Source organism: Poromitra crassiceps (genome assembly GCF_964638095.1).
Source record: "Poromitra crassiceps genome assembly, chromosome: 26".
Lineage (NCBI taxonomy): Eukaryota > Metazoa > Chordata > Actinopteri > Beryciformes > Melamphaidae > Poromitra > Poromitra crassiceps.
Genome location: NC_139640.1, coordinates 8,851,267 through 8,872,896, shown reverse-complemented (window position 1 = coordinate 8,872,896; position 21,630 = coordinate 8,851,267). Strand labels below are relative to the sequence as shown.

Genomic DNA, 21,630 nt, shown 5'->3' with positions numbered 1-21,630 from the left:
TTCCAAACTGCTCAGCCTCCTGGAAAAATCCATAATCACCAGACTAAGTACATTGCCACTGCCCAGGCTCAATGGACTTGACAAAAAAGGGAGACCACACGTTTCAAAGCAATGTAACACAATGTTTATTTTGGCTGGTATTGCCTTTTCAGAAGGTAGAAATCTTTTCTCTTCCATTAGTCTCATCTAGTGTCCTCTAGAGCAGGGGTTCCTAACCTTTTTTGTGCCAAGGACCAGTAGATACATGGGAAAAAAGTCGCGGACCGGTTGTCAATTTTAATGGTTTTAGTTATATATATTTACTCACCAGGTGGCGACAAAGGGTAAATAACAGCCTTTTGTGTTGTACTGTATGTAGCCTATACAGTATTTATGTTTTTGTTTTAACTACAAACATAAATAAACGTCAACTTGAAACTATGTTTCAACTACCATACACAGCCGAGCCTATAATATTATAGCCTCTGTTTATTTAAAACATTTTGAAGGAACTAGCTAGCAGCTAGCGGGTGGAGTTCGGTCAAAAGAAAATAGTCATGATTTCTGGAAAGAGACAATGCTGTTGAGTTTTTCAAATGTAATTCTTTGGCACTTTGAGCACCATCCAGTTCCATTGTATTGGAGAGAAGGCATAAACTATGTATCAGTGCATAGTTTAACATAAACCTGCTCTACAGGTGAGAGGGAAAATATGTATTTTGGATTTTAGGGTGAGCTGTTCCTTTAACGCACACCTGCTGACCAATCAGAAACAAGCATTCATCCAGACCATGGTATAATCAGGGCCGTGTGTAGATAGAAGAGTCCTGACATCTCCATTCACTCCAATGGACCAGTTTTTTACTTTCAAGAGTTCCAGGAAGTAAGGTCCTGGATTAAGCAGCACTGTCGAGTTGCAGCAAAATGGACAGTTTGTGTTGTACTCTGAAAGGGTTTTTCCCCCCACTTGAATCAAATTGTACATTATCAGCTTTATTTTAGCACGCAAAAGTAGCGCGAGACCCATTCCTGGCTGTTGATTGGCTAATGAGTCTCGCATTTTGGTCCTCCGCTGACGCCACTCTCTCTCTAGAGGACACTAGGTATAATTAAGCAAACAGTTTTAACACACACCTGCCGGCCAATCAGAAAAGAGTATTCACCCAGACCATGGTATAAAGTAAATTATAAAACGGCTCTCTCAAATCAAGCAATCTGATTGGTTCACAGCCATTGTATAAATCCAATAACCCACTCCAATAACCCATGGCCATGGGTTATTGGTTGCCATGGCAACTCTCTTACTAAAAGCCTTTGGTTACCTCAAAAAAAAACAAATGGCGGAGACAGCTGTCAGATCCTTGTGAATCGATCTTCGCTTATAACTTTACTAATACTTCGCAGAAAATTATGTTTTGTACAAGAATAAATGCGGGCTAATGTCTTCTTTGCAAAAAAAAAGGCTGTTAACCCCGCATTTAACCGCGTAACGTTAGTTGGTGTCGGGCTTTGCAGAAAGCACTCAGCTTCTCAGCAAGCGCTGAGAATGCAGCGCTGCGCTCGAGCTGCCTGTCGGCTTTCCAGAAAGCTCTCAGCTTCTCAGCAGGCGCCAGGATTGGCCAATGTCAACTTCAGTCTCCAGAACGATCCAATCAAATCACCCGCACGTTCTTGGGGTCCCGCCTTACAGTAGTGTTTCAACTGACTCTATCAGAATACCATGCCAGTCGGACTTATAGTATTATTATTATTATATTATTATACTTGGAAACCGTTTTATAAAAGCAATATAGCACTCGAGCTGCGTGGTGTTGTGGCATATATCCCGCTGATCAGCTGTTATCCCACTCGGCCTGCGGCCTCGTGGGATAACAGCTTATCAGCGGGATATATTCGCCACAACACACTTGCTCTCATGCTATATTGCTTAAATAATATCCCATTCTCATTCTTTGCCTGCAGTTACAGAGTTTCCACTTTCAGAAGGCTGTGGGCAAGGCTGCCTGCTGCCATTAGAGCCACTGAGGCTGTCAGCATTGACACCATGGTTCCTGTGGATAGACTGGGAAGACAAGGTCAGAGGTGAAGGTCATTAATGGTGACAAAAAAGGTACTACATGATATCAAGGCGTTTCGATAAGGACAACAAAGAATACAATGTGGCCCTTTTAGAGCTCACAACAGAAAAGCCAGCACACAAAAAAAGTCCTTTTAGAGGTTTTAATACCAGCTGGGGCAGCAGCACAGCAACAAACAAGTTTCGGCGGCACGTAGGCCTTCTTCGTTTTTTTTTGTTTGTGCTGGCTTTTCTGTTGTGACTTGATATTACATGTGCCCTGCACCCAAGTTGCATCATTTTTTGGAATATGCTCGCTTTTCACTTTTTCCCTTGCCCTTTTAGAGCTAGCTGCTAGCTACTAATGTGTTTGCTAGTGAGGTCCAACCTATGAGTCCAGCATAATAAACAGCTAATTATTCAAACTAGGCATCTCGCGTGCTACGGGCGCTCGATTCCTAAGCTCGCCCGCTGCATCACTGATGATGTCACAATTTACGACATCATTGATTACATCATCACTGGGACTTTGTGTGTGCGTGTGTGTCTGTCTCTTGTGTGTGTGTGTGTGTGTGTGTGTGTGTATGGACATGCGAACGGGCACACACTTCTTCAACGCTTACAGCGTCCCAGGGGTGGGAATCGAACCCAGGACATCAAATAAATAGTGAAGAATAATGACAGATGTGTCCTCTTCAGTGCAAAGATCATATTATAACTTTTTTCTCCAGCTTCCCAACTTCCTGTTTTGAAGCAAATCAGTGTGCATGTCCCATGTCCAGCTTAATAAACCTTAGGCGCCGACATGACATACAACATGGCTTGTCTTCTATTATCTATAATCAGCCTCCCGTGATCCGAGGTGAGATACAAGACAAACATACCTGAGCGCAGATGAAGTGGTGGGTGTTGTATTGTCCTTCCTGGCAGAGGAGGGAGACAGTATTAATAAGGCTTTTGATGTGTCACTGGGTGTTTCCTCACAGCATGCACTCTACTGTGTCCTCCTGGCATACGGGACAGTCTTTCAACCTCGTCATTCAAGATGTTTGGTGCATCTTATCATGATTTATCTGTGAGGTGCATCTCTTACAGTTGGTTTAGGCAGGTTCCTCTGTCATCTGTGTGCATCAGTGTCACGTGACTCAAATTAGTCCACAGGTGAGGCTCAGGAAGGACTGACGCGTTCACGCGCAGGCTCGACGTATCTGAAAAATAGCCGTTAGGGTTGAAGAGATGGAAAATGTTTTTTTTTTTTTTTTTTACCTTTATTTATACAGGGGGAGTCTCACTGAGAGCAATGCTCTCTTTCTCAGGAGCGCCCTGTTCACATTCACACACACATTCATACCTGGAAGCTGACCAGCACAACCACAGTCTGATCTGCTGGCCACTGAGCAGCTCCACTGGAGCAGTTGGGGTTAAGGGCCTTGCTCAAGGGCACCTCAGTGGTGGTAATGAGGGAGGGGCAAGCGCTGCCTTTTCACTTTCCCCACCCAGATTTATCCTGCCGGTCCCGGGGATTGAACCGACGACCTTCCGGTCACAAGCTCGCTTCTCTAACCATTGGGCCACCACTGCCCCATTTTGCACAGATGCATTTAGAAACATTAGCATGCATGATGAAGATACATGTTGCTCTAATGTCATGTTATGAACCCACTTAGGGCCTGTGTCCACCGAGCGTCTTTTTCCGACTGCTAAACGCTGGGAGTGCGGTGGGGAGCGCTGATCCCAGCGCACAATATAACAAGGAAGCAGTCTGAAACTAACGTTAGCTCAGTGCGGTAGTAGCTTGATAGCTGACAGCTAACATTAGCAAACAACACACATACTGTGATTTAGCTCAACACTCACCAGAAATATCAAGTGTCTAGCCAATCTGCTCCCACAATTTAGCCTTTCTGTCTCTGTTGCGAGTTACCAGAAAAGCAGCACCCGACACCAGCGTCTTTCTGAAAAGTTAAAATAATTTCAGCTGGGAGCGCTGGGAGTTGGGCGCACAAAAACGCCGGAGCTCTGAAAATAGACGCTGGGCGCAGCGCACTTTCTCTAGACGTCTGTGTGCGCTCGCATACGCTCTCCCCCCATTGGAAACAACTGAAAAAAGACCCTGGAGCTGATGAAAAGACGCTAGGTGGACACAGGCCCTTACCCTCCAGGGCAATCTGCCATTAGAAAGTTGCTGATTAATAGAAGGACACTAGAATGACCTTAACTGTTGATGGGTTAGCTATTTACATCCAGACACGCTGTAAATCAATAGAAAACTCCTGTATTACAGTAAGAGGATACTTCACACACTTGAAATATATTGGGACACGTTGACAGATCTGGCTGGATGGATATGAACACAAAGAGAAGAGTCATTGTGCATATTGTAACACCTACCATCAAAGTTGACAAGAAAGAAGACGTCGCCTCCTTTTATGAAGTTTCCTGACCAGAACGCATCGAGGGACAAGAAGCGGCGGTAGCCGAGGGTTGGTCCAGCGTAGAACGACTCTCCATTGGACGTGTTTACGAGATGTCCCACCTTCCTGGGTTTGTCCCAGTAGAGAAATGTCTCCCCATTGTCTTGGAGAAATAATGACAATTGGTTGAGGAAGTGAAAAATACCATACAAAAACAAATGTGACACTCTTCAAAGATCACACGCACACACGCACAAACACGCACGCACGCACGCACGCACGCACGCACGCACACACACACACACACACACACACACACACACACACACACACATCCAGTATAATTCTCATTTTCAGTGCTTTTCTTTCTTTTCTTTTCTTTTGTCTTTATCATCCAGTCACTAACAGTGTTGGGCAAGTTACTTTAAAAATGTAATATACTACATTTCATTTGAAAGTAATAAGTTACTTTACAATATTACTGTCTGGGTAGAGTAACTCGTTACTTATTACACTACTTTTGCATTACTTTCACCAAAACAACAGCAGCAGTAGAATGACATCGCCGCCCCGGAACCATCCCAAAAAATAATGTCAACCGCCTTAAGTGTAAATAATCCAAAATTCTAAATGTTATTCTTTTCCTTTGTTATTGTCATCTATAGTGGTTATTTGCATAAACACACAAATGATTGTATCTTTATTTAAATACCGTATGTGCTTTGATTAAAAACAAAATTACTCAATTTGTAACTTGAGTTACTTGACAAAGTAACCGGTATAATATTACTGAAATCCTATAAGTAATAAGTTATATTACTGAGTTACTGCTAAAAGTAATATATTACATGTAATATGTTACTTTTGTAATGAGTTACCCCCAACACTGGTCACTAACCTCCAGTGAACGTTCTCTCTGAATCGGTGGTGATACTGAACTGCTTGGACATGCGCTGCTGCATACGGTGGCTCTGGTCCAGCAGCAGGATGGTCACCTGTCTCCCGGCGCACGGCCACCGGAGCTGGTCATCATAGTCGGTGGACACCAGGCGAAAGAAGAGCCCTAAGCGATCGGAGTATAGTCGCAACAGCAGCTGGAGTCCATAGCTCTGTGTGGTGAGGAACCTCGGGCTCACTAAGCTCGCACCGACACTGCTGTTTGCCAGAAACCTGTCAAAGCTGGAGATGTGCCAGATGTGATGTGGACACTCGGTCTCAGACAGGTTGATGTCATCGATGGAGAAGCCCCCTGAAGAGTTCCCTGCTCCTTTACGAACCTCAAACTCCACCTGGAAGGGCTTGGTGGAGTTGAGAGGAACATGGCGGAGCTTCCAGAAAGACTCTGGTGGAGCTGTCACATGACAAATCATAATACACACTCTGATCACATGTTTCTGTTATTACTCCTCTATATAGCATAGTGCACATGCAAAATCATCCTTTCATTTGTAGGATTTCAATCCAAAATTCTCAATTTAAAAATACAACATAATATACATATATATATATAGATTTTTTTTAATAATTTATGTATAGCCTATACAACTTTTATGTTTGTAATCATAATTTTGTGAGATTATGATATGACAAAATTACAGCAAATTATATATATATGTGTGTGTGTGTGTGTGTGTGTGTGTGTGTGTGTGTGTGTGTGTGTGTGTGTGTGTGTGTGTGTGTGTGTGTGTGTGTATCAGTGGCGGCTGGTGAGCTTGGGAACAGGGGAGGACGGCAGTGCGGCGCCCGAAGGGCGCCGCCCCTTAAAAAAATTTGGGTGTTTTTTTTTTCTCTTTTGCAGTTTGAAGACAGATTTAAAGGAATATCTCATTTTAAATTAGCATTAGGATTACTCCACTTTCATTTTTTTATATATATTTTATTTGCAGTTTTAACAACATACAAAACAAACTCTCATCCAGAGACTGACGGAAAGTGAGTGAGCAGTCAGGGTTCAGTGTCTGAGTCAAAGACAAGTCAGTGGAATACATAGCTGGTGAAAGAATCAAACCTGTGATCTTTCTGCTACGGGATTGACAATCTAACACCACTAAGCCTGATGTCTTTACTATAGGCCTGGGAGAACAATATTGGTGCTTTCAGAAAATATTTTTTACACAATGAGATTTTTGATCAATAATCATCAGTAATGTGGACATAATGACTAAGTGGGTAAAAGCAAATAATAGAACAGTCAGAAAATTACATCACAATTGTACATCACTTTACTACTGTAATAATGCAGCTTTTAAACCCAGGAAAAGACAACACTTCTGCCGTTATATCATGGTATTATGATATCCAAAATCTAAGCTCAGACACATTTATAGAATATCTCTCATACCAGACCATATTCAGCTTGGTCTCTTTCTGCTGACCGCAGATCATGGTTGTTTTTTTCATAGTTATCTGTGGAGTTGGTCGCCCTGCAGTCTTGATCCTCAACTTTGTTGCATGATCCAAACTGTAGAAAGGCTGTGACAACACAAAATCCACAAGGTTTTCTTCGCCATCCCACTCTCTGTGTCTGCGTCCATGCCTCTCCTTCAAAGAAACAAGATCAATAGAAATGATTAGGCTACAGACTGCTTTACCATCTACACTGTAACAGGCCACTTAACGACACTAGTGCTTCCACACATCAATGTGGTTTACTGTATAATAAAGTTTTGGTTTGAAAATGTCATAAATGTAAAGCCTTATTAATCCTGTGAAATAAACTCCTTGTTAAATAGAGCTGATGTCATCATTACTTAATAATTTGTTTTTAAAAAATGTAATCAATAATTGGGGTTAATAATGCATGGCACACATATGGGATCCGGGGGCTCTCGTTCTGATGGCAAACAATTTGGGAGCTTTGACTCACCTGAGCAGCTGCCATGTTGTGCAGCCCATCTTGTCCTGTGTGAGCAGAGTGGTCTATGCGCTCCCCGGCCGCGACCTGATGCTGCCTCACCCCCTCAATAGCAGCAGCACTCTCCTTCAAGGAAACCAGATCAATAGAAATGATTAGGCTTTACCATCTACACTGTAACAGGCAACATCAAACTTAATTTCAGTTTAATTCAATCACACAATCCTAAAACTTGGGTGCTGGCTTGACAGATTCCTCAACTGCAATAACTTTTATGGCAGAAGATGTAGCCCAGGCCAGTGTTTATTGAACTTGCTCATGTTAAGGAGCCCTAAACTACAGTAACACAAATTACACCACGCACCCCCATATAGATAAGATTTTGTTCCAGGGTCCCCCATCTGATAAGAGTTTTGCTAGATGTTTTATCAGACATTATATGAAACCCATGACCAAAATAGTCGTACATTCTGTGATTGTGTTACTTATGGATGGAATTATAGTGAAAATAGATTAATCCCCCCTTTTTGCTGGGTAACCCACTTTGAAAACCACTAGCTTAGACTACAACTGTTGCAAGAAGGTGAATTTTCACACATTTTCAATGCAGATTGAGGACAAATAAGATGGATGTCCTCTGGTGCATTTTAACGTTAGGTGCACCCAGGAGAAAGAGAGTTGAAGTGGGAATAATTTCTGGCTGAGCAATGTTTGCACCTCAAAATAAAGTAAGATATTAAGGCTACAGTTAGTCGGTCAGTAAAAGGTTTGATGGATGAACAAATCAATCAAAAACACTTCACTATGTCCAACATAGGCTACAAGTTTTGTTTCATTCCATTGAATTTGGCAGCGCGGAACGAAACATGGTGGAACAACATGCAATTAAACATGCAAATTGCATGTTTCGTTGCGTTTCGCCATTGTATTAGGAAATGGCGGGCTATTCAGCATAAAACAATATAATAGCGCTGCTTGGTGGACGCCGAATTTAGTAGAAGACCTGGATAACTCAAATTTAATTGACTTACCGGTACTTGCATATCCAATGCTGTCACAGCTGTCTGTAGTCGGTGCGCCGTGCAGCCGATGAGGTTGCAGCAGTATCCCAGTGTTTGCGACCTCGGGAGCCTCCGTGTACCCCGCTGCAGTCTCTAAACTTGTTGCAGAAAATCGCGTTCGGGCGCTCATGCAACGGCTTGTGAGCTAACTTACTGTTTGATAATAAAAAACAGGGAAAGGGGAAAGTATAGGTGCTACTACTGTCTGTAAATCTATCTATGAATGTGTCAGGTTGTCAGCGTGGTCATCATTTCCTAGTTCCTACTGACAACGGAGCTAGATTCAACCAGAGCTCTGGATTCAACAAGATTTTCAGACGTAGGCTATTCAGCATTGGACAATACAGAATGTCAATCAATGTCAAGCAATCTATCAATCAAACAACAACCAATTAGGGTTTCACCTGGTTTCACGGGCTAAGGGAGAGCTCCCTCCTACAGTAACTGTTAGCTCAATCTGATTCGTTGGAAAACACATCACTCCACTGTTTTCTGTGAATTGCAAGTCTTTTTCAACCAATCTTATTTTTTCATTAGATAAATTACCAAATAAATCAAGCTCACAGGGCGGGTGTTTTTTTAATCCCCTCCCCCATGCTGGGACCAGGGCCAGAGTGACTCTTCTGCATGGAGCTATATAATGAATGAAAAAATGAGCGTCTGCACATAAGAAAAAACACATTTGATTGATATTTTATTATAAAAAAAAATATGAAAAATGAAAAATATAAAAATAAAAATAAAAAATATATTTTTTTAATATATATTTTTTTTAATATAAAATCCCCAATCTAATAGAGGAGGACCATCCTCCTATGCCTCACTGGAAAAACCTCCTCTGGTGTGTATCTATATATCAATGTGTATCAATATCAATGTGAGCAACTGAGACTGCACTGGTGTGAACAGACTCCTAACACCTATACTGCAGCCAGCCACCAGGGGGTGATCAGGATATTTTGGCTTCACTTTTGGGCAACTGTCCCGTTGTTGTCCATCAATGGTAGGCAAAAATGACACTCTCAAAGAGCCTAAAATCAGAAAGTTGATCTGGAAAATCACAGCATTAATGAAGAATGGAGTATAGGCATTCATCCTGCCAAATGTCTGTCATGCTAAACCTGTTAGCCTATCGCCTCATTTGCAATGAAATGATCGCTGTTGCAAAAGAATCCAATCTTCACAATTACACAAAGCATGCAGTCAGAGGCCCATCGAAAGAAAAAAAAAAGCCGAATTATTAACCAAACTTTATTTAAAGGAACACTCTGCCCATTTTCAACCAGCTTTGTATCATTAGAACATCAGTAGTATATCAGAAAACTGTAAACGGTTTTGAAGTCTGTCATTTAATTTGACAGTTATTGAGTGTTAAAGTGTGGACCAGTGACATCACTGGTCCACACTAACTCAAATTAATAACTCATTAACTCAAATCAACTCTCAATAACTGTCAAACTAGATGAATGGTGAATAGTTTGACAGTTTTTGAGAGTTGATTTGAGTTAATGAGTTATTAACTCATTCACCGCCAATGACGTCTTTGACGTGTTATCAGAAATAGCCCTCCCCGCCAATGACGTGTTTGACGTGTTTTTGTTTTTATTGGTGCAGCGCCTGCAGCAAACACTTGCCCAGCCTGTGACATAGACACAGGTCCCTGCCTTCAAAGGGTAGCCGACAGCACGCGATCAAACACATACCGCAGCTGTTGTTTTGAAATTGAGCAAGAGGAAAAGCAGCAAAACGGGTAACGCTTCCTTGTGCAGACAGGAGAAACGCCATTGAAACGCCCTCGGCGCGCTGCACGAGCTGGAGTCGCCTTCCTCTGTGCCAGCCAGGAGAAAACGGGAGAAAGTAATCAAGAGATGTGTTTGATCATCGGAGGAATGAGGAAATGATCGATCAGTTTGCGAGGGCGGTGAGGACGTGTTGAATAGCCGAGGGGAAAACGGGAACGATCATAGATATGACAGGGAGACATGGACGAGGACGGGTGTACCAGAACAAATCAAAATAAACACAGGAACAGCTAGGCAGCAGCGGGCAGAAGGCAGTCACAGCAGCCCGCTGTCCTTCTCAAGAGCTCTTCAGTTGGTTCATGAAATCGCTGGGCTGCGTGCCCTCCAGTGTTGCTCCTGGCCAATCCCAGCGCCACAGGGCGTGGTTATTGCTTATCCTATGTGGGGTTAGAAATCTAAAAGGATCGTGTGTGTGTGTGTGTGTGTGTGTGTGTGTGTGTGTGTGTGTGTGTGTCTGTCTGTCTGTCTGTCTGTCTGTCTGTCTGTCTGTCTGTCGGTGTGTCTGTCTGTCTGTCTGTCTGTCTGTCTGTCTGTCTGCACACTCACACCGAGTAAACTGTATTGTTGAATGTAAAAAAAAAAAGCACTTCATGTGTATATATATATATATATATATATATTTTTTTTTGTCATTTGTGTCCTAACGAATAATATTTACATGTCTGATGTCAATACAGTTCAAAATAAAAGAATTGAGAGTGAGTTATGCCTGAGATTGTGCCCTTTTACAAAAATTGCCTTTTCTCCTGTTTATTTTCTCTGGGAGACATTCTGGGGGAAAACAGGGTGTATATAAATGGCTATAAGTAGAGTACAGAACATGCTAAAAGCTCACTTTTTTTTTCCTGGTGAACCCAGAGACGTACATCTTCATTTTGAGGTATTGCAAATCACTCTGGTGCTAATAGATAATTTACTGTGGGTCTTGAAAGATGACCAACAATTATGAAAATCTTTGGCCTGTGCTAAATATTGTCAGTCCTAAACTGGCCCTGAATGAGTTAACTTGAGTGTTAAAGTGTTAAAGTGTGGACCAGTGACATCACTGGTCCACACTTTAACACTCAATAACTGTCAAATTAAATGACAGACTTCAAAACCGTTTACAGTTTTCTGATATACTACTGATGTTCTAATGATACAAAGCTGGTTGAAAATGGGCAGCCGAATTATTAACCAAACTTTATTTAAAGGAACACTCTGCCCATTTTCAACCAGCTTTGTATCATTAGAACATCAGTAGTATATCAGAAAACTGTAAACGGTTTTGAAGTCTGTCATTTAATTTGACAGTTATTGAGTGTTAAAGTGTGGACCAGTGATGTCACTGGTCCACACTTTAACACTTTAACACTCAAGGTAATAACTCATTAACTCAAATCAACTCTCAAAAACTGTCAAACTATTCACCATTCATCTAGTTTGACAGTTATTGAGAGTTGATTTGAGTTAATGAGTTATTAATTTGAGTTAGTGTGGACCAGTGATGTCACTGGTCCACACTTTAACACTCAATAACTGTCAAATTAAATGACAGACTTCAAAACAGTTTACAGTTTTCTGATATACTACTGATGTTCTAATGATACAAAGCTGGTTGAAAATGGGCAGAGTGTTCCTTTAAAGCAGCTACGAGCAAGATTTTCGATTGTTATTAAACAGTCTAAATTTGATATCGATGCATCACATCTTACCTCTAATAGTAGACGAGACCAACGGCGAGTAGTCTCGCTTGAACCCCGAGTGAATCGGCCAGTGTTGTCTTGACGATTAGTCTGTCTGAGGCCGGGGCAGATCAGGAAGTGAAATGAAACGGTTTGCGGCAGCCACTTCGGCCATAACCACAAAATAACAAAATTACTTCCAAACAAACTGTTAGAATATAACGAGAGACGTTCGCGAGAGTAGCAAGCCCCTGCATGGCGTTCTCCGTGTTTATGGTCTGTTGCTAGGCAGAGCGAAACGGCTGAAGGCAGGCAGCTGCCGTAAACCGTTTCGTTTCACTTCCGGTTTTATCCGGCCCGCCGGTAGACAGACAGAGACTCTATAATCATCAAGAGAGCAATCTCCGATTCACAGGGCTTTGGTCTCAGCTACTATTGTAGGTAAGATGATGTGATGCATCAATATTACATTTAGACTGTTTAATAACAATCAAAAATCTTGTTCGTAGCTGCTTTAAAATGAGCCAATGACACATCCTTTGCATAGGGCAGGCTAGATTAAACTGAGACCACTGACACTTTTAAAGCAACCGACAGTAGCTGGTAGCAGGGCATGGCCAAGGTGGCCTTAGGGATCTCAGGGTATCATGGTCAGAGGGAGGGGCAACGGAGGCTCTGTGTAATTCCCACCCTGATAACAACCCATGCTAGATATTCTAAATATCATTTTTTCCTCCTCACATTTTCTGAAATCATTCATATTTGGTGGGTTGGATGGGAAACTTTGACGGGCCGGATGTGGCCCACGGGCCACCAAGTCTACTATCCATGATGTAGCATGTACATCAAAAATATACATGTGACAATCACCTGTGATCTGGTCCATCAGACGGACGTCTCCCTGTGTGTTTCCCTCATACTCTCTGATCCAGATGTTGAGCTGGTCTCGGCCACCTCCACTGTGATAGTAGAAGAACTGGAGGCACTGAAACCGTCTCTGTGGATTCATTCTCCTGCTCTGCATTTTGGCTCCATCTCCAACTTCTCCAGAAGCCGTGCTGTAGTGCATGAAGAAGCCTCCACCTATAAGAAGCATGGAATCCTTGCCCAGTTTCTTAGCACTAAAATCATCTTCATGCTACTGCTTCTAAAGCATGCGTTCACACCGATGTAACGACGTTGTGTAGGTGGTACTTGCAGCAACCCATGTTAAGGGCTTGTCCAGGGGTGGATTCGAACTGCCGACCCTCGGCTTGGGAGTCCGACATGTTAACCGCAACACCAAGAGAGCTAGCTCCCTTGGCGGAGCTGGTTAACATGCCTTTATACCTGGGGAGTGAGTTTAACCAATCCACTCGCTACCACTCGGGACTCACGAGGAATCTGCGCTGATTCAACTCGGTTACACTAGCATCGATGATTTCCGGACTCATTCCTGCGGCTCTCTATTGGACTCAGGCAGTCGGTGAGAGAAATGACTTTGATTGGCTGGTCAGCTGGTTAAAAGACTGGCATCGAGTTTACATACAAAGTCAATGCAAACGAGCGATTGAGCGTATATTCGGCCGGGACAAAAATCACTGGGCGTCTGAGCGACAGAGACAGAGCGATAGGGAGAAAATTCACTCGTCGCCCGAGATGAAATATCCCAACTCGAGCGAAATTACGCTGGCATCAGTCGCTCGCTGTTCGCAGGGCGAGCAACAAACCGCATTGACAGCTGATTGACAGGCTGACAGCTGACATGAAGTGAAGTCTGTACTACCGGTATGGAGCTCGCGTTAGGGGCACGCTGATAGGCTTTGCTTGTAAACAACTATGGTGGCTCGTAGTGGACAAATATCATGACAATGCATAACGTTATAGCCCCCAGATGTCCGTCAATTATTGTGCCTGTTGACGAGCGATTTAAACAGAGCGACAGAGCGATTCCAAAGGGTTGAATCGAGCGACAGAGAGAAAAATAAATATCTCGGTGTGAACACAGCTTAACACAGCAAACAACCTTAGTGCAAAAATGACTTTGGAAACACACACACACACACACACACACACACACACACACACACACACACACACACACATTTTCAGTGTCTTTACGTTGGTAGTTAATAGCTTTTTAGAAAAAGAGCAGACTCACCAGTTTGATTGGTGGAAGTATCATTAGCAAGAGTCGATGCCATCTGAGTTTCTGGGACAACAATGACAATAGTGTAATGTTGAATGGTGAATGATACCGTTATTTAATTTGTAATCAATTATTCGTTAATTAGCCTATTGCAGACAGCCCCTCACTTTTAGTTTCTGATTTCTGTGTGGCGCTGATGGACAGCTCCTTTTATCGCTAAAGACGTGCCCTGATAATGCATTATTTGCCCTCAGACAGTCCGCATGTCTGGGAACGCCCACAAAATGTTAAACGGCTGGCGCGCGAGTGGGGTAAAACCGCCCATATATCTCATGGGCTGACTCACCAAAAGACGGTGCTGCGGCTCTAAACTACAGGTTTGGGGGTTCTAGAGCAGAACACAGATGTCTGCTCAGATGTGCGTTTACTGCGGTGGTTAAATCCCCGATCGTGTCTGCCTGGGCTGGGCTATCAACTAAATTATAACTTTGCTGAATGGATAGAACGGGGGTTTTTACCCCACCCTGACCCCGCCCCCAGTGTCTATTGTGGGCGTTCCTACAGCCTGTATGGGCGTTCCCAGACATGCGGACTGTCTCTATACTGTTTCAGATGTGGGCTGTGAACATTTTGAGATGTTCAAGTGGGTCATGAGTCAGAAAAGGTTGGGAAGCAACTGATTAGTATTGTCATTGGTTCTTGATGATATATCCACCATGCTGCTGCTTGAGAGCAAAATCAAGACGTTCAAATCATATCGGGTTTAGTTTCATATTACAGCGAATGAAAAGATTGAATGCAAAACAGCTGCACTTGCCGTTGGAGAGAGAAGAGTTGTTCTCCAGGACGACCTCGACTACAAAGGCAACAGAGAGGAAAATCCATTCAGATGAAAGAGTAAGGCAGTGATACTCAACTTGCGGCCCGCGAGTGCCCCCTGTGGGCCCGCGATGGAATAGCAAACTTTTTATTTTTATTTTTTTACAGTGCACCTGAACGCAACATGCAAGATCCCCGCTGAATAAGTGTGCAAATGTTCATGTCATTCTGACCAATACTCCACTTCTGTTATAGCATTTCAGTCTGGAATATGGAATATCTTTCAATAATCTATGATTTAGCTGCTAAATTGTCAAATACCGCCGTCTGCTTGCTACCCAGGCACTTATGTATGTACTTAACCTAACTAACTTAACCGAACTAAAACTAAAACTTAAACGAACTATCCGGTGTGCACAACATTGTCAGACTAAACTCCGGCTGACACCCCAAAAACCTACAATCCGCTACAGAAAAATGTATATTGTTTGTTTATTAACTGGCCCCTGGCCTCCTATCGTTTCACGAAAGTGACCCCCGGGCAAAGCAAGTTGAGTATCCCTGGAGTAAGGCATAAGCATCACTTTGCAGCTTTATGCTAACATTGGATATCAAAGGCTTCCAAACAAACCACAGGTTTAATGACAGGTAGCCTAGTTCTAAATGAAGACATGTTTTTCTACACGGGACGGGACTACAGGTTGACGTACCCCCCTGTGCTCCCAGGCTGCTGTGGTCAGAGATGGGTCCGCCTGTGGAGCTGCCCACTCTCTCCCAGCTGCTGTTTCCTTTGGCACAAAGAGTCATATCGCACATGTGCTCATCCTCAAAACTGCACGACTGCAGAAAGGTGACGGCAGATGCTGAAGAGTAAAGACAATGACAACATAGAATATAATACTACGAATAACACAACAAATAACTTGAGGTCACAGTGTTTTATCGATCGCTGCTTACTGCAGTTATAAAGCTTTCTTAGCTTCAGAACGTCGTTGGAGCTCATTTCCAGACGTTGGCCAATCACATCGTGGTACTCTGGCAGGTTGGTGATGATGGTGGACCCGTTGCCATTAGAGAAGGCGTCTTTACCATAATGCATCACAGACATGTAGTCGTACAGAGTGCCGAGTGTGCTGGTGTGGCTAGAACTGTGCTTCAAAAAATTGTGTTCCTTCCCTGAAAGAAGGTTAAAATTAAAAAGGGGCTTTTCAGAAATGCATGAATTTCATTTTATTTTGTACTGCCCATTGTATCATGACTTACGAGAGATACTATTTAAAAAAGTTCACTCCCCTGAGCTAAACCTGTTAGACTTTGAAGAAGGAGCCATACTTGAATTTCTTTTTGACAACATCTTTGCTTTTTCCGAATATATTTCATATGCGCGGGATAAGAGGAAAAAGATGACATATGATAGATAATTCATATATTTTACTAACTACATATTGTAGTTAAATTTGTGTGTTCTCCTGCTGTCCATTTCCTGAGTGTACTGTTTCGCTGTCTGATGGAGTATGCACCGGAATCGATATGGTAATTACTTTATGTTGATGTGTCTGATAATCCCATGTGGGATGGGTCATGTAATTTGTCCTGACACGTAAATAAAACTTTCATTCATTCATTCATTCATGCAGCATATTCCTAAATGAACTATTGCTGGAATAAACATAATGAACAAAAAATGAAGCAAACCTTCTTCAATGTTTTCCCAGACAATAGTCACATGGTCGTCTCTGTCATATCTGGACTGCTCATGCCAGAAGCCCAGCGCATGGAGAAACTCATGTTCTACTATGGCAATATGATCACACCACTGTCCAATAGACAGACTTTGGTTTCCCCCTTGTTGATTCCCAACATATGACCAACATCTGCAGAGATAGAGATGTTTGTCTTTTAATAGTATTAGTATGACTTGTACCATAGGGACACTGTAAGTAGAGATAGTGAAAGAAACAAGAAATGTTGAAACATTTGAAGGTCAGGAACGAAAAGCCTAAACTGGGTTTATACAGATAGACAAGTTAAATGGAAGCAGTCTGCACTGTCAAAATATTACAGTCAATATACAGTATGTACACAAAATAACAAATGAGATAAAGGTAGTAATGAAAAGATGAAATAAACAAAGAAAACAAGAAATGGCACAAGGCTATAACTAAGGAGCAGCCTGTGATGAAGTTCTCTACCCATCATCTTGAATGACTAAGATGTAGTTGGGTTCGTCGTCCCGGGGTTTGAAATCCACGCAGGTTTTCAGCCGTATTTGCTCGAAAGCCCGTAGAATAATGCCTTTGGCGTTCAGGTCTGTGGTTCAAGCAAAGCAAACATGAAACGTGCGGATGTTTTATGAGTCAGCTAGCAAACATGCAGAGGTATCGTTTTATGAGTCAGCTATGTAAACAATAGTTTCTTCACAGCTGAATTAACACAGAATATCAACCATTTCTGCATCTTACCAAGGCTCTCGTCCAAAACATAGGGGACAGGAATCTCCCATCTGAATTGGTCTCCTAGGACAGTGTTCCTCTCTCTGCCCTGTACAGTATAAGTCTATTATGTGAGGATCAAAACTACTAATGGAACAATATACAGTAGTGGTGTGAGCATGTTGTGTATGTGTGTGTCCGTGTATGTGTGTGCACACACGCACACACACACACACGCACACACACACACACACACACACACACACACACACACACACACGTGCGTGTGTGTGTGCGTTTTTTCTTCACGTATGCAGGTGAGGGTCTTACAGTCTTCAACAGAATGTCTCCCTCATGCAGATCCAGATCTAAAAGTATAAAGTGTCCTGTTATATTCCTCTGCAACACCGAATGGTAAAACCAACAACAACAAAAGGAAAAACATGAATTCATATTATATTGCTGCATATGGCTCTTTAATACCAACCTTTGTTTATCTCATCAATGTCCAGATCTCTTTCTTCATCCCCATCTCCTTCAGCTCCTGGTAAAACAATCAATTGGGAGCATATAGTGTACCTGTTGTTGTTTAAGTTACATCTGAGTGCTTTGACTCCAAAAATATATTGTTCACTAAAATCACAGCTGAGAGGAAACATGGGATCGTGTCAGTGGTTCTCAAAGTGGGGTCCGAGGACCCCCAGGGGCCCTTGACTGGGTTCCAGGGTGTACCCAGCAAAAAGAGGAATACTCTTTTTTCACTATAATTCCATCCATAAGTAACACAATGACGGATGGGTTTGGTCATGGGTTTCATACACTTTCTGTAATAAAACATCTCAAAGCAAAAACCTTATGACATTGGGGAACCCCATGAGAAAATCTTATCAAATGCAGTGTATCCCCTACAAAGATTTAGGGATTTCGGAATGTATCCCGATCGCAACGGTGGGGGCCCTCGTTGGCGACGCTAAACTTTTAGCTAACCTGTTCACATCTATGTTCGCAATGGCATCCCAAGTATCATCATACTGGTGGGATGCGATGCGAACAGTTGTATTATGGGATGTGCGTTTCCCAAGCAACGACACACGTTGACACGTTTTGGAACAGCGCCGCACGCTGGCATGATGGTCCTAAAAGCAAAATGCTCATTGTTTTGAGTGATTTTGCATCTTCTATTACTGTCAACACTGTCAACACCAGTATTGTTTTTTTGTAATAATATGCCATAAAGGTTTATTGAACCAAAGAGGCTCATAGTGTCTATACTTTAAAAAAACACGATTTCAGACGGCAGCCCGTCTTTATTGTCACACGAATCTAGTGACACCTCTGATGAAGATGGAAGTATCAATACTTCCATCTTCATCTAGTGACACCTCTGATGAAGACGGAAGTATTGCCGTCGAAACATGTCAGGTAGGAATGAAAACCTGTGTCTGATATAGAAGAAAATCTAACGATCTATGGTTTATTGAAATTTTGGGGAGAGCAGGATTTATTTATTTTTTTATTTTTTTTATTTTTTTGCATCTCCTCTTCTGGCGTGGCGGGGGCGTCGTTGGCCTGGCGGGCCCGCCAGGCCTGTAGAATGGTAGGGGAAACACTGAAATGGGGGTCCGTGGTCTAATAATAATAATAATTTGTGTCAGTTTAGGGGTCCTTGGCATGAACGAGTTCTGAGTACCACTGCTGTAAGTTATGCAGTGATGACAAATTGAATGAAAATGGATAAAAACAAGACTAGGCTGGACCCGGACTGCCGCTGCTGCCGCTCAACACTCACGCATGCGTGTTTCATCAATGGGGAGTCAGTCAGTCAGTCAGTCAGTAAGCCCCTCAGACATTTCTTGGCTGGCCTCTTCCGGGTGAGATCAAAATCATGTGTAGCCATGCAGTGTCAAATGATCAGACATGCAATCATTATCATTATTAGTTTGAAATCATTATGAGCCATATTTGTTTTGATTCTCCATTCAAAAGTGACTCCCTCAGTCTACTTTATATCACCTCCAATACCTCCTACTGATGCAGTGGGCTGTGGACACAGGTGAGACACATAGCCGATCAGCGGTAATGTTACAAAGCTTCATCAGCAATGTGAATGAAATGCTTCATAGGCAGAAACTTACCAGGGTGAATATCTGCTGCAAAACCAAACTCACCAGGAGAATCACACAAAAACACATTTTCTGTCCAGAAAGGGAAAACATTTCAAGGCCAGATAAAACCCACACTTTCTGCCACGGTGACGTGTATTGTAATGTAATTATAATGTAATGAGGATGATCTCCAAACACTTAAAGGAACACTCCGCCCATTTTCAACCAGCTTTGTATCATTAGAACATCAGTAGTATATCAGAAAACTGTAAACGGTTTGGAAGTCTGTCATTTAATTTGACAGTTATTGAGTGTTAAAGTGTGGACCAGTGACATCACTGGTCCACATTAACTCAAATTAATAACTCATGAACTCAAATCAACTCTCAATAACTGTCAAACTAGATGAATGATGAATAGTTTGACAGTTATTGAGAGTTGATTTGAGTTAATGAGTTATTAATTTGAGTTAGTGTGGACCAGTGATGTCACTGGTCCACACTTTAACACTCAATAACTGTGAAATTAAATGACAGACTTCAAAACCATTTACAGTTTTTTTTTACTACTGATGTTCTAATGATACAAAGCTGGTTGAAAATGGGCGGAGTGTTCCTTTAACAGTTTAAGATGATGATGCCATATATTAGAAAGAGCTATACCCTTCAATACAATTTACCACTTACTGTGTACAACCATTACTGTTATGAAAGGTTATCCAATCATAGTACTGCAGCTGTTGAGTGTATAACACACACACACACACACACACACGCACACGCACACGCACACACACACGCACACGCGCACACACACACACACACACACACACACACACACACACACACGTTGAAACTTACATCCATGTCGGTGTTAAATGCTGTACTCCACTGCAAGAGAGATGCTCCACTGAATGTCAATGCTGCCAACATGAGCATGCTATGAAAGCTGTGTTCACCGCTGGACGTTGGACCTCCAGATATATCATCCCTCTTGACTACAGATTAACAGGGAGGGAGTTACATTTTAAAATACTTCCACACTAAGTCAATTGTTTTCACAATGTTCAACACCATGTAGGTCAATGTGTTACAGTATCATCTGTTTGAAGGTTTCAGGCCAGGAGAGCAGATACGAGGGCATGTCTGGGCGTGTCTGGGAGGAGCTTTGGCCCATTGATGCCTGGGCCGCATGTCCCTCTCCTCTCCTCTCCTCTCCTCTCCTCTCCTCTCCTCTCCTCTCCTCTCCTCTCCTCTCCACTCCTCTCCTCTCCTCTCCTCTCCTCTCCTCTCCTCTCCCCTCCTCTCCTCTCCTCTCCTCTCCTCTCCCCTCCCCTCCTCTCCTCTCCTCTCCTCCCCTCTCCTCTCCTCCCCTCTCCTCTCCTCTCCTCTCTCCTCTCCCCTCCCCTCTCATCTCCCCTCTCCTCTCCTCTCCTCTCCTCCCCTCCCCTCTCCTCCCCTCTCCTCTCCTCTCCTCCCCTCTCCTCTCCTCTCCTCTCCTCTCCTCTCCCCTCCTCTCCTCCCCTCTCCTCTCCTCTCCTCTCCTCCCCTCCCCTCTCCTCCCCTCTCCTCTCCTCTCCTCTCCACTCCTCTCCTCTCCTCTCCTCTCCTCTCCCCTCCTCTCCTCTCCTCTCCTCCCCTCTCCTCTCCTCTCCTCTCTCCTCTCCCCTCCCCTCTCATCTCTCCTCTCCTCTCCCCTCCCCTCTCCTCTCCTCCCCTCTCCTCTCCTCTCCTCTCCTCCCCTCTCCTCTCCTCTCCTCCCCTCTCCTCTCCTCTCCCCTCCTCTCCTCCCCTCTCCTCTCCTCTCCTCCCCTCTCCTCTCCCCTCCCAGTGAGCCGCGAGCTGGTTCGCGGTCTTACAGGGATACACACACAAATGCTGCATCAGGTATCAATGAATAAAACAATGGCGACCGGGACCTGAACCTTGTTCTCCTGCGTGGAAGGCAGGTGTTTATACCATCCAGCCACGGCCCCCCGGCCCCCCGGCCCCCCGGCCCCCCGGCCCCCCGGCCCCCCGGCCCCCCGGCCCCCACCCAACAATAATTAACATGACACCAGTACCATCAACACTGCACAGTTTCATTCTCCAGCAGTGTGGCTCAAGGTTTCTGCCTCCAGGGGGCAGCAGTGAGCTGAGTCAGGGATTTCATGTCAATTCATCATAGAGAGTGGCAGGAATGACTTCAGATTCAGCTGTGGGTCATGATGCCACCTCCAGACCTTCTCTGAGGGGTCATCCCTATGTTCCCCGGGTCCTATGTTCCCCGGGGAACATAGGACAACTACATAGGACCTAACATAGGACCTAACTGACT

General features: G+C 43.5%; 1 protein-coding gene across 1 annotated transcript; it reads right to left on the bottom strand.

Annotated features, from left to right (window-relative positions):
- Nucleotides 1-1,941: 1,941 nt before the first annotated feature.
- LOC310798928 (meprin A subunit beta-like) lies at nt 1,942-20,180 on the bottom strand (the record flags this gene model as incomplete). The annotated part of the gene is made up of 12 exons (XM_083661485.1): nt 1,942-2,030; nt 4,427-4,612; nt 5,348-5,800; nt 12,701-12,913; nt 14,776-14,814; nt 15,488-15,640; nt 15,735-15,953; nt 16,473-16,651; nt 16,970-17,087; nt 17,240-17,318; nt 19,345-19,359; nt 20,175-20,180. 12 exons carry the CDS (start codon nt 20,178-20,180, stop codon nt 1,942-1,944), a joined length of 1,749 nt encoding a protein of 582 aa, XP_083517611.1.
- Nucleotides 20,181-21,630: the final 1,450 nt, after the last annotated feature.